We start from the raw sequence: 14,727 nt of genomic DNA, 5'->3' as shown, positions 1-14,727 counted from the left end.
CTGAAAAATTTGAATACAGACTTAAAAAAACTTAAGAACGTTGAATAAATAAAAATAATTAAAAAAAAAAAAATACCTTGAAAGAACTTCTATAAGAATTGTGGCTGTAGAGTTAAAAGGGATCCATATCAACAAATTTAAACTTATTTAATCTTATCGATTAAAAATGATCCAAATATCGGACATATCAATGATCAATTGTTATATAAATTCTAAAATTGAAATATTCAGAAACAGCTGCAAGTAAACATTCAATAAGCTTCATTATTTACACTGGACGACTTATTTCCTGAAATATTTAACAATATTAAAGAGTGGAAGAACTAGTGATCAAAAGATAAATTTAAAATAAAATAAATTTTTTTCCAATTTAAATTTTTTCTCAAATCATTCAAATCGAATTAAATCGGCAATTAGATAGGGAATTTTTTATCTGACGAAGCGACGTTATTTTGAAATTGTCAAAGTAATTTCACACAAATATAATAAGTAATGAAAACTGAAATACGCTTTCAAAGTGTAGACGGCGAGTAAGTTAAGTCGTTCTGCTACATCGATTCGGAACTTCTATTTAAATTTACCTCGTCACGCAAGAGCAATTAGTTGTCGTACAATATAACAAAAAAAGTTTCTTAAATATGGATAAAGGTCAGATCATTGGATACGAATTCGAAAAGTCAAGAGATTGCAACAGAGAGAGATCAACATCAGCTATCTAGTAAATAATTAATTATAATAAAAAGAGAAAAATTCAAGATTTTGTTTGATCGATAACAGAATTTTCCTGAAATGTTTTAATTCGTCCATAGCAAATCTTTTAAATGAAAGACGATTAATTAATGAAGAAATTTTACGAAATAAATAACGAAGATTCGAATAACACAAACGAGTTAAAAATGTGACAAAAAGGATACTTCTGATTTCATATTATGCGAAGAAAAAATGTAGCAAAAGAAAATTATAAATAATTTCCAATAGTCGTCCTTTTGAATTTTCCTTTAAAATTATAAAGTCGAGTCTTGGGAGGTATTCTTCCAAGTATAACGATAAACGTTTCTTTGATCATAATCAAGAAAAACTTTTAATGTTTCTTTAATACTTTCATCAAGAAATTTTCTTCAGCAGCGAACGAGTGTATATCGACCTAAGGAAAGAATAAAAAAAAAAAAGAAAAATCATGTTGCCCATCACGTCAACATTTTACTTACACACAAGATGCGAGCAAGAATCTTCAAATATGGACGTATCTTCACGTTCTAGACGGTCTGTATGGACCAATTCAACATACCACGGGTTTCGAAACAGAAGTGATCCGGGAGATATCGAAGACAAATTCGATAATACAGCAATAGAAGCTTGTCATTCTTTATATTTTCTATTAGACTTCTTTCATCAGTACTACATTCCTTCAATCATATTACTAGGATTGATAGGCAACCTGTTGTCTTGCATTGTGTTCCTAAACACACATCTAAGGATACGAAGTTCCAGTTACTATTTGGCCGCACTGGCCACGGCCGACTTCACTTTCTTGGTTACATTATTGTTAGTTTGGTTCAACAACACGTTAGGATGGAAAGTGTTCAATAAAGATGGCTGGTGTGAAACGTTGGTCTACGTGAGCGCTGTTTGCAGCTCTCTTAGTGTATGGTTAATCGTTGCATTTACCGTGGAGAGATTTATAGCTGTTCAGTATCCTCTGCATAGACCCCATATATGCACCATAGCGAGGGCAAAGACTATCGTATTGGTGTTGGTGATTTTAGCATTGGCCAGTCACTCGTACTCATTCGTGACGGCTGGAATAGTCATGAACAAAGACGGAGAGGAATATTGTGATATGAAAGTCGAGTACATGGAAACAATGAAGATAATCAGCATCATCGACAGTATAGCTAGCCTAATCGCGCCACTGGTTCTTATCATCGTGATGAACACCATGATCATGAGGAACTTGTTGAAGTTTAGCAGACGATTCAAACAAACATCAAGCACGTCTACAGATTGTCCAAGCAGAGAAAGATCTGACATCAATTTGAATCAAATTCCGGTGAGTGAATGTTATTTAATACTGGAAATATCATAGTTGTCAAAATGATGGATTTCACATTTTTTTTTATTTACTAAAAATATGAAAATGTTTTTAGCAAAATTAATATTTTATTTTATCAAGAAAAAAATATAATTATATATATATATACAAATATATGTTAAAATTTGGTTACAAAGAGGTTAACAATATTAAAATATAGAATTCCGATATTTTTATGATGAAAGTAAAATGATATATTTAATTTATAAACGACATATTTATCAGAAAATTTAATCCTTATTTCCCGGAAACCAAATACAATTAATTTTATTTCATGCCAGCAAAAATTGTTCCTTTCATAATATATCATTATTCAAATATTAATGATATGTTTCTATATTAAAGAACTTAAATTTTTTTTAATAATACATGATATCAAATTTGCATAGTATTTGACAGTGATATCTATAATTTTTTAAAATCTTGATTTTTGTTAAAACTCGATTCATTTTCATCCTTTCTTTTTATAGAAAAAAAAACATATAAACTAGACTATAGAGTCTAGTGATTTATTTTAGTGAATTTACATATGTGAATCGTTTTTTAAATCACAAAAAAATTTATTGATTAGCATTATCTTTTTTTTTATCTTTATTGATATTTTATCTTAGTGAGTGAAGTATAGATATCCTTTTAATCTCAAACAAAAAATCATTCTATATTTTTCTTCAATTTAAATTAATTATATTAAAAATAATGTAGTTAAATTATTTATCTAGCTTAGATTTATTTATATTTGCATACATATAGATTCTTAGTAGTGAAAATTAAAACATGAAACTTTTATCATTTGTTTATATGATTTTACTGAAATCAATATCAATTATTCAATTTTTTTTTTTTAAAAAACTTGGAAAGAACTCGTAATTTCAATATAATATTTTTTTTCGACTAAAATATATAATAGTATGTGTAAAATATATATATATATATTTTAAGCTATGAATTGCGATGAATCATGGCAGCAAAAAGCGACGCCCTATCGCGTTCAGATATTCGACAGTTAATGGACGTTACTATTTTCAATGCATACCATCGACCGGGCTTCAGTCTCGTAACTGGACTATCCTGTTATTTTTCTTGTGTGCAAAACAAACATTAGACGTAAAATGCACGTTTAGGCATTTTCTCTGTTGAATTATTTTTCAAAAAAAAAAAAAAAAAAACGAAGAGGAAGAAAAAGAACGCGTCAATGTGAAGTTATTTTTTCTAATCTGGTTCAATGATAGTCAAATAAAAGTTGATTTATATTCGTTCAAGCAAATTTGTTTTAAACAAAAATAACGCAATATTTATCTTTATCATTTATTAGAAAGAGAAACATATGTTTTGAAAATTATATTCTCTACTATTGATATATGATTATAAAGTGAAATAAACATATTTAATTCTAACTCTCTAATCTATTTTAATATTTTGAAATTCATATCTAAATCAATTTTATTTCGATTTAATTATTTTTTACCGATGATTTTATAAAAATGTACATAATACTCTTATAAAAGAAATCCTGTTAAGCAGTTCGAGACATAATGAAAAGGTTAAGAAATATTTATGTTGGTATGCGTGAAAAAGGCACTAGCAACTGATCAAAGTTTTCGAATCGTGAATCTTCTAAAAAATTCTAGCTATAATAAATTTGTATAGTTAATGTATACACGTGTAATATATAAACAGATAATAGATTATACATTTGATTTTGTGAATGCTTCGTAATCAACGAAACATTATTTCATGTTTCCCTATTAAATTGTTTGCTTGGAGTTAAGTGGAGAAAATTTTATATTGATAATCAACAAAATAAATTATAACTATTTTGAAGCTCAATCATAAAGCAAAATACGCAGATTATTCATGAATTATGATATTATGATTCAATGAAAACAACGTTATATACGAAGTTATGACAACTAGAGAAATATTAATACCTCTTCAGTTTATATGTATCTGGAAATTGTTCAGTTTATATGCTATAGGATTTGTAATTCGATATATGTATAAGACACTTCATATAATTGATCAGGTAATTTCGAAACAATAAAAAATTTGAAAAAAAAATATAATTTAATATTTTATATAAATACATAAGTTTTTTCGAAAACAATGATATTTAAAAAATTTTAAATCATTTTTAATTCATTTAAAATTTCTTGTTTTATATAGAAAAGAAAATATATCAAGTAGAAAATGAAAAGTTAAATTTTACTAAAAAAAGACAAAGTTAACCTCGAAATTTTGTATATATATATTATTACAGATTATAATCAACAATGTTTCCGTATTATTAAAGTGGTTATTGTCAATGCATGCGATTTACAATTTTACAATTAATAATAATTAAAATTTTGAAAATGAAATGAATAATGAAATATAATAAAATAAATCAAAAAGAAAACGATAAATAATATCCTAATTTTAATAGATGATAAGAAATATTTATCATTAATCTGAATTTTTATTTAAAATCCAGATAGCATATTTAAATTAAATGGAAACAAAAAGAAGAAGAAATCAAATATGGAAGAAATGAAATGAAAGATTTTCCATTTAAATATGTTTCGAAACGCAGATATATATTTTTAACAAATTTCCCGTTGGAATAAATGTGAACTGATTTTTAATATTTTTATCTGTTTTTCTGAAATATATGAAAAAAAGTAATTGTAACTAAACAAGTAAACTAAATTTTAATTCCTTTACAATGTATCCAATTATTAATGCAAAATAGAATAAAATCATCAATGTTAAATAAAACTGAATAAATATCTTTCACATTTATCTTTCATTTTTTTTTTATTATGAAATATCTTATTTGAAAATTTCCATAAAAATCGATCTGAAATAAATTTGGTCACGTGATGAATTTGATCACATCAATATTACTGACACTCTATCACGATGTTTATAACTATTCTATTATAATCCTAAGTTCCTAAAAAAATAACAGAATCTTTAAATTCTTTTTGCTTTTATCGTGATTATTATTATTAATGATAATTATTGTTAATTATTTTACAATTTTAAAAATATAAAACTTAAAACAAGATATTTTTATTTTTTTCTTCACATCATAACATATCCCGTAACCATCCATGGTATCGGATCGCTATTTTTGATTCTTGTATAAATATCTCTTGCTTGCGTAATCGTCACCATTCATCTTTGCAGATTCAACTTGCATCATCTTCGACTTCTTCACAGATGTCAATGTACTATTACTGTTCCAACATCGGACCGTGCTATAACAACTATCTTAAAATATAGTTATATACAAATCTTGATCGAATTTTTTTTCTTCTCCTATCTTCCTACATCCTTTCCTTCTTTTCTTCTTATGTCTATCGTTTTATCACATTTATTCACTTAATAAGTTTTCGTTTCATAACCTCACTTTTGTAATTGTAATTGTATTAAAAAGTATGATACAATTAAATATATTTGAAAAAAAAAATGAAATACTTTAATGAGTTAGAATTTTAATAGATTAATAAAAATTAATCTGTAATTATTTAAAATTAAAATTAAAATTATGTTAAATAAATGATCATATTCAATTCTAAATCTAACCTAATTAAGATTTTCTCTATGATATTAAAGTCACATTGATTATTTTGCATAACAAATTACTTTGTTTTTGATACGATAAATTAATAGTGGGTGGATAGAGGGGCGGAATGAATTGTAAAATAATTTCATTTTTTTTAATGTAACAGTGATATATTCGAATTCAATGTCGATAATTTTTTTCCATCCTGTCAACGTCACTAAATCTGTAGTCTTTAGGGAATACCAATTATTTTTGATAAATGAAATATAGTAACAGAACTGATGTTATTAAATAGAAAAGATAAAATGCAGACAAGAAAAGATTAATTTTCAAGAATTTGTTTATAAATAAATCATATATTTTCTTCTTTATTTTGAGAGATATTTAAATTTAAAGAAATGAATAAAATAATATTCATGAGAAATGAGAGACGTGATATGAAAATTTATTAAACATGAAATGCATTGAATCAATAACAATTCATATCATGTAATATTTAACAGATCTGATCATTTTAATATACATTTAATGATGCAAATACTAATATTTTATTATATGTGAATATGTCAAATATAATATTTATATATTATATATCTAATTTTATGTATCTAATATTACAAGTATAATATTACTTGGTATAATAATTTTCATATTAAAACGATATATTAATAATATAATTTATACGTAAATTTAATTATAAAAAATAAATGATACACGTAATCTGTAAAAATAAAATTGAAATACAAAAATTAAATAAGAATATTTGATAATTAGTTAAACAAAAAATTAAATGACCAGTTTGATCAATTAATTGTAAATATTCGAGGGAATTGCAATTCGATTTATGCAGATTTAGAATTTTAATAATTATTCAATGTCGGATTAAATTTAATTATAATTAATAAATAAATTAAAAAAATTATCTCCACATAAAATATAAAAAAATATATACAATAAAAAACGAGGAATAAAAATATGTGATTTTATATTCGCAGTTTCGTAAATAAATTGTCTTTTTAACCTTTTTACATTCTTTTTTTTTCTTTAAATGTATGGAACAAATTTTCACGTGTCATCATATTTTGAATATATCGTGATTTCTAACGTAAACAAGTTTCTTCAAACGTATAATGTTACGAATCAAAGAGAAAACAGTGAGAAAATTCGTTCAATGTGTTCTTTCGAACAGTAATCATCTCGTCTGTAAGGAATGACACGATTGTATTATTATGAAACAGTCGATTCGTTGATGGAAATATTTCGCCTAGATAGCGCCACTTGTACTCTCAGCATGATTATAAACATGTGTACGCGCACTGTGATTACTTGCGTAGCTTTCTGATTGGAAAGATATTTGTGCAGTGAAACACACGATAAAAAAAGCAGAAATCGGCTCAAATACTCAGTTCACTTATGTACTACTATTTCTCGACTATTTTTATTTTCTTTTCATTCAAACTTTTATTTTTGTTTCTTATTCGAATTACCGTGAATGTATTTATTTGCTTTTCGAAAAGAATACTTAATTTTTTTATCTTCCAAATAAAATTTGTTTTTTTTTCTTTTTTTCTTTTTTTTTTTTTATTCAAAAAAAAAAGTGTCCTATTTATGAGCGTGTAAATTAATTCACACATGTGTGTAAATACATGTCATGCACATAATAATATATTAATAGTACCTTTGGACGAATATTAATAATTTATAACTTCAATATATTCCTTCTAATAATATTACACCTGCAAGTATTTATCGTCATCATAAATTACTCAAGTAATATACGTTTACAGGGTCATCCAACACTTGATTATTAATACCATGCAATCTGGTTTAAGTGGCGTAACTAGTTACACACCTATACATGTAGCTCTTTCATAGTTGATATTACCATAAAATCTGCATAAAGCCTGATTTCACACTTGACGAGCGCTTTTTTGCCAATCTTCGAAGTGATATCGTGAAGCTTTTTTTCTCGGTTAGACCGTGACCTGATAGAAAAAAAAAAAAAAGAAAAAAGAAAAGAAAGGAAGAGAAAAAGAAGAGAGAAAAAATTATCTGCCGAATCATCGGTATAAAAGTGTTTGAACATGTTTGAATTTTATTCGTTTCACGGTTGTGAGACCTCGAAGTTTGCGCGGTATTGAATTATTCATCGTATCATTCGACCTTAAGAGACTATCTGAATTAACGAGATTGATTGATTGAAATTGATTTTGGTATCGTTTTTTAATTTTCTCCCCTTTTTTTTTTTTTTTTTTAAATTATTTCATGCAATATATTCAGGAATAATTTTTGCCAGGATATTCAACAACAGAATCAATACTTTAAAAATATTTTGTGAAAGAGAAAAATAATCAATGATAGCTTTGATAGCTCTTTGCACATTTTCCTATATCAATATCCATAAAAGTATTAATTCACATTTCAAATAGATTACCATTTATAGATGTATAGATGTTGCAGGTAATATTCTTTCAATTTAAATGAAATTTCCACAGTAATTCCGTCAAATACAAATAAAAAAATAATACAAGAAAAAAGTATATCATACTTCTTTTTAGAAAAATACATTTTTCATGATACACTGATATATATATACCAACATCATAATACTTTTTGTATAACTTCATTCATTTACAATTTAGAAAAACTTTTTGATTTTATACAATCCATATTCATAGTTTTGCATTTTACATATTGCTATTTACATAAATCATTTGCAATTAGATTAATTTCTAAAACTTTCAATCAAAAGATAAATTTAATAATTGCATTTAGAAATAATTTTTGTGATAGATTGATTAATTATATTAATTTGAAAATAAATACTTTAGAAAATGAATACTTTAACAAAACAATTTTTTTTTTGGAAGTACATCTGAAGATAGATAGAAAAATATTTCATTTCTCATGATGCTTATTAACTTAACCTAAAATATGTTCCTCGTTCTTTTTTTTATTACATCATCAACTTGTAGTACCAGCATTTAGAGGGATTAAGATAAACAAGGCACCCTGTACAACAGTATCATTTACTAGCCCTTAGATAAGTAACACGTTTATGTGGAAAATAGATAGTATCCTATCTAACCATACTGATAACCGACGGAAACGAGATACTGTGGCTGAAAAATGATTGGCTTCCCGTGGATTTTTATTCACAGTAGATTATCTGTTGCCAGTAGCGTTGTGTAATTGAATACTAGATATTTCTCATTTCTCGGTGGAAAAAACAGTTCTGTAACTTTGATATAAATAATATATATACATATATAAAAGAAAAAAAATATAAAAGAAATAAAATTTTGAGGTACATACTTACATTTGTTTTTAATAAATATCGTTTTTCAATGTTTTCAAGATTATAATTGATGTAATTTGGAATTCGAGTTTTCTATTTCTATCTCTTTGACTTTTCAATCCAAGAGGCACCATTAAATTTCTACAAAAGATTCTTTTTCAATTTCTAGAGTGGTAGCAGTAGTAACAACGGTGCCGGTGGCATGAATCTAGGACCAATAGTCGGAGGTCGACGGCCACCCTCGCAGCAATCGTTTCATTCGTCGAAGAATAACCATTCTCATCATTCTCGGCATCAGACTACGTCCGCACCGCCATCAACACCGAGAAACGCCTGTCAGCTACCCGAAATAGGGAATCGTTGTATACGTAAATATATATATATATATATGTATATATGTACTACATATAGCATTCGTATGTATACATATACATCATCATTCACAAAAGTCTTCGTCGAATTGGTAGATGGAATATGTAAGAGATATTCTAGAGATTAAAATAAGCACAAAATTTGAAAAAAATATGAAGAAAATATTCATTGAAATTATTATTTTTAATTTTTTTTCTTTTTTTTTTTTTTAATAATTCTAAAACTTTCCACTAGATGAAGCAAGATAGAAATAGAGATATTTTTATCTCATCCAATATAAAAGTTGCTCATAATTTAGAAAATAAATTTCAATATTTTTTGTATATTTTTTTATCTATTCATCAATCTTCAGAAACACTTAAAATTTTTGCCTACTATGTTTAAATATATTGTATACAAGAATTCAATTAAGCTGTACTGATGAAAATTAATGAAAATTTTATTTTTATTAAAACTATTATTTAATAAGTAAATAAATATTTGTATATATAAATAAATAATATATTCAATGAATAAATAATAATATTTGAATAAATAAATATTTTACATTTAAAAAGTATTTTATTATACTTACATATAAAATTTTGGTGAGATTACAAATAAAATAATAATCAAATGAAGAAAAGTATTATTTCAATTGGTCAAATAAATTTCTTCATTAAATATAATGTAATTATCCCTGTTAAATTGAGGAGGTTATTTGTAATAACTTGTTAATTAATTAATATAATTGAATAATTGATGTTGAAAGAGATATAAATACCAGGAAATACTTTTATTTTTCACAATCTCTTTTTATCATAATTTCCAATAAAGAATTCATATTTCTTTTTTTCTTTAATTTCTTTGATTTCTTTTCACATTTCTTTTAAAAAATAAATTATAATATAAAAAATATATTATAATAAAAACGATTAATTAAATTAAAAACGGACATTAATTAATTAATGTATTAAATATAGCTGTAGAGATTCAAATTTAATTCGATAATCATCAAACAGAAGAGATTCGTTAAAATTAATATAATGTAGCTTGATTCGATTATTGAACAGTCGGAAAAATGATTGATTGAACTACTAGCTGACTAGTTTTAAAATCGTATTTCATTTCTCTTATAATTTACTTTTTAATTCTTCATGAAAATTTCTTGACAAATATGGACAATTATTGATATATCTCTATTAATTTTTTTAATTTTAAAATTTATATTTGGCTTAAATTATATTTAAATATAACTTTTATTTAATTTATGATAAAACAAATTCAACTTAAATAAATTTACATTAAATCTAAATTATTTCAATTTGCAATTGAACTATGAATTGACTTTGAATTATTGAATTTTTGATTTTTAAATTTTTGTTAATATTAGAAGAAAAATCAATAATTATTAATATCATTTAAAATGAAAATAAGATTTTCATTTGATTTGTGTGTTATATTATTGAGAAAAGATATCCTTCGTATCAAGGCAAAAGATAGGTTATCTCCGCATTGTAACACTTTTTAACTTTTAATTATTGTTGATAAAACTTCTCGAATTAGCTTAAATTTCAACGGTTATTGCCAACTATATAGAAATAGAAAGTTAAATTATTTAAATATTAAATATAACATGGTTGCAAGCATTTCTATTGACGTTTTATTATTGTCTTCCTTGCATTTCCTTTTCTCTCTTTGTGTTACAGATATTAGATCATCGTCGAAAAACCTTGTATCTACGAGAAATCAACAAAACATCACGAAAATGCTGCTTTTAATCAGTACCGTCTTTATACTTCTCAATTTACCAAGGTAAATAATATGCTCATATCGAACAATCTAATTTTTTTATAATTGTAAAATTTGAATGAAATATAGATAGTAATATAGGAATATATAATTATTCTTATTCTATTCATAATTCTGTATTATATTTTTCAAGTAGAATATATAGAAATAAAGGAAGTTCTCTTTTCTACCATTACTAACCTGTTCAATCTAATTTTAATGCATTTCTTTTATTTCAATTCTCACTTTTGTAATTGCAATTTCACAGTTGTTAGCTAAATGTAATTTACATATTTTTTTTTTATTTTCCAGTTATGTTATACGGTTATGCGTATTCTTCTTCACGCTCGCCCGCAAAAATACACCTGACCTGCTTTGGTGCATACAACAGTTTTTCATGCTTCTTTACTATACCAACTTCAGCATCAATTTTCTATTGTATGCAATGTGTGGTATTACATTTCGACGTTGTTTACAACAATTGTTACGCAAAATATTGAAAAGCATGACCAGATATCATTGCAATCCGCAACGATACATATAGAAATTATAGAAATAATTTTTGGCCAATCGTAGAAGAATCACAATTTCAGAAAGCGTGATATGAATAGTGTCTATATCACGTGACTATCATGGCGCTTTAGTCACGTGGTTAAATATACTACTTCAACGATATCTCGTATGTAAAAAGATCACGTCTCAGTCATTTATAACGCTGATTGTATGTAACGTATATAGGTTATGAATAAGAGTTTCTGGAAATATGATAATTATACCGATTTACTCTAAGTACAGTTAGTTTCTTTCAATGTATACTCAGTGAACGATGTATTATTCAGTGATCTCATATTCCAGTAATTGCCGTTTGATTATTTTTATGTTGCTATTGAAATAGGAAATAATGAAAAGGAAATAAAGTAAGTACAAATCTCTGAATGTTGGATTAATAGAATAGATTTATTTCATTTGTATAAATGAGAATTATGAAAGGTTATTCATATTATAGATTAATTTCGAAATTTTGTATGTATAATATGAATGATAGTCAAAAGTTGGAAAAAAATTTTATGCGTGATTATTTGTAATGATTTAGATAAATAAAAGACAAATATACTTATGTATATTTATATTTAGATATTTATTATAAAAAAAATTCTAACAAAGTCAATGAATAAAAGATCATTGCCTATTTTGCACGAATGTTATGCTTTCAAATAGGTAATGACCTTACTACTATCACGTGTAATTTAATTTCTATATCCATATAGAGAATAAAAAATAAGAATTTTTTAACATATACAGAAATAATTAGCTATTAGAATTATTTCTATTATTATGAACGTTATTTTTTACGTTATTTTTTCATCGTATATTTAATTGTTCGATATATTTGAAATTGCGTTTAAAACATATAAAAAAAATTGAAACTTCAAGAATAATAAAAGCATTTTTGTCATTAATAACGAAACAACTGATGTGTATAAAATACACAATAACAACGAAAGAAATTCATTTTTAAGAATTTAATGTTTTTTTACTCTTTAAAAAAGAGTGATTAATTATATGTTTGTAAATTTCTAAATTATAAACGAAAACAAATTTTACAAATGGAATATATTTTAAAACACAATAATATTTAATATAATGTAAAATTATAAAAATATATTATAATATATTATAATATATTATAAAAGAATTTGTTAAAATTTTAATATTTCACTAGTTGATTATATTATTTTAAATTGTAAATTGTTTATTTTGTATTTATGATTGATATAATTAACAATATATCGATAAATTTGATAAATAAGATATGAAAATATAATGTATAATGACAAAAATAAAATAAAACTTAGTGTCTAATCGATGTTTTGAGCCAAATTAATTAAATGTGTGATATATCAATCGTTTAATAATTTAACAATTTTAAAAATATTTTATTATAAAAAAAATATCAATTTCTTTCATCAATCTGATCAAATCAATATCTATTTTAATAAAATTCTATATATTTGTAATAATTTTGATAGAGTATTGGATTTCTTTGCTGTTATATATATAGAGAAACGAATATCGACAAATCGAATTTTTTCATTTATATTCGATATATTGCATGTATAGGATATTTCTTATATAAATTCTCTATGATAAGAAAAATCGAAATTAAAAATTTTGTTATTATTTTTTAATCTATGCTTTTATTTTTTAGTTTCTTATTTAATATGTGAATTATGTAAATCATAACACAATATCATTTTTTATATTTAATTAAAAATTATTTCTATTTCTTAAAATAGAATAATATACATTTAGTTTATAGAAACTATAATGTAAAAGTTTTTATTGTAAATATTTCAATAATTGTAAAATTTAAATATAAGGCTGCAAATACTTTTAAATATAAGATATTCAAAAACTAAACATGGAATAATTTAATATACCCAAATCTTAAATTATATATATCTATTATTTGTAGTGTTTGAAATTTTTTTTTGATAGATGTAATTGACTGATCCTTATATGAACATTCATATTCAACTAAGACACAAAAAGAATATAAAGCAATACGAAAAGATTAAATATATTAACCTAACCTTACTTTGCCATAGACTGATTGATTGCTTAGATTCCAATAAACATAAGGACATTTGATTCATGAAAAAAATATAAAACATGAAAATCAATTGTTAAAATAGAATTACTGAAAATATGAATAATTGATGTTTTTAGAATGTATAATTAAAATGTATAATTAAAATATAAAATTTTAAGTATTTGAAAAATCATAGATTTTGTTATTTTTTACTATACTTTTATAGAACATTACAATATTTTAACTTACATGGAATAAAAACTATTAAATATTATCTATCATATAATTTATTTATGAAAAGCAAAAAAAAATCGTTAATGTCATTTCAACACACGATTGGTAAGTACATTAGATTAAAGAATTGAATTTTTCGTGTTATAGATTAAAAAATATTACCATTATTCTCATAGTAAAATTATCACGGTGTTTAAAGTATTAATTGTAAAAAATTTTTCAGAAAAAAATTAAACGTACAAAATTGATATGATTTTTTTATAAATTTTTTTTGATAAAAAAAAAATAATATGATATTAATTCATATTTTTATGAATTGATTTTGAAAATGTATTACAACATAAATTTTATGACTGCTATGAATTATTAAATATTATTTCCATTTAAGAAATTTTTTCTCGATTAATATAATTGAAATATCATAAAAAAAAATTTTGTTTTAAAAAAAATTTGATCAATGGTTATTACAGCAGAATTTTATGGATGACTAATCTTTTTTTTTTTTTCTATTCCAGCAAACTCGTTAAAATTGATTGAATTTATTAAAGCGAAAAAAAAATTTAACATGCCAATTTATTTTTTTAAATATATCTACCTCTATATGTATACATTTATATTTCATTGAATTCGTTATAAATATTTTATAACATTTCAAAAAGAATTTGTTAATTACAACTGAAAATGATAAAAATGTATAAGTGATGGAAAAAATTTGAATTCAAAAAAAGCTATGATCAATTAAAATATACAAAATAATTCACAAATTGATTTTGAAGATTTATCTACATTTTAACTAGCATATAGATAAATTCTTTCTATAA

General features: G+C 23.9%; 1 protein-coding gene across 1 annotated transcript; it reads left to right on the top strand.

Annotated features, from left to right (window-relative positions):
• Positions 1-1,177: 1,177 nt before the first annotated feature.
• Positions 1,178-12,404, top strand: LOC102655356 (thyrotropin-releasing hormone receptor). Its single transcript, XM_006570668.3, has 4 exons — positions 1,178-2,050; positions 9,107-9,305; positions 10,998-11,103; positions 11,392-12,404. The coding sequence occupies exons 1-4, from the start codon at positions 1,178-1,180 to the stop codon at positions 11,621-11,623; spliced, it is 1,410 nt and encodes a 469-aa protein (XP_006570731.1). The 3' UTR covers positions 11,624-12,404.
• Positions 12,405-14,727: the final 2,323 nt, after the last annotated feature.

The sequence above is a fragment of the Apis mellifera genome, linkage group LG6 (genome assembly GCF_003254395.2).
Source record: "Apis mellifera strain DH4 linkage group LG6, Amel_HAv3.1, whole genome shotgun sequence".
Classification (NCBI taxonomy): Eukaryota; Metazoa; Arthropoda; class Insecta; order Hymenoptera; family Apidae; genus Apis; species Apis mellifera.
The sequence above is the reverse complement of the archived record's forward strand: the minus strand, read 5'-3'. Positions and strand labels throughout refer to the sequence as shown.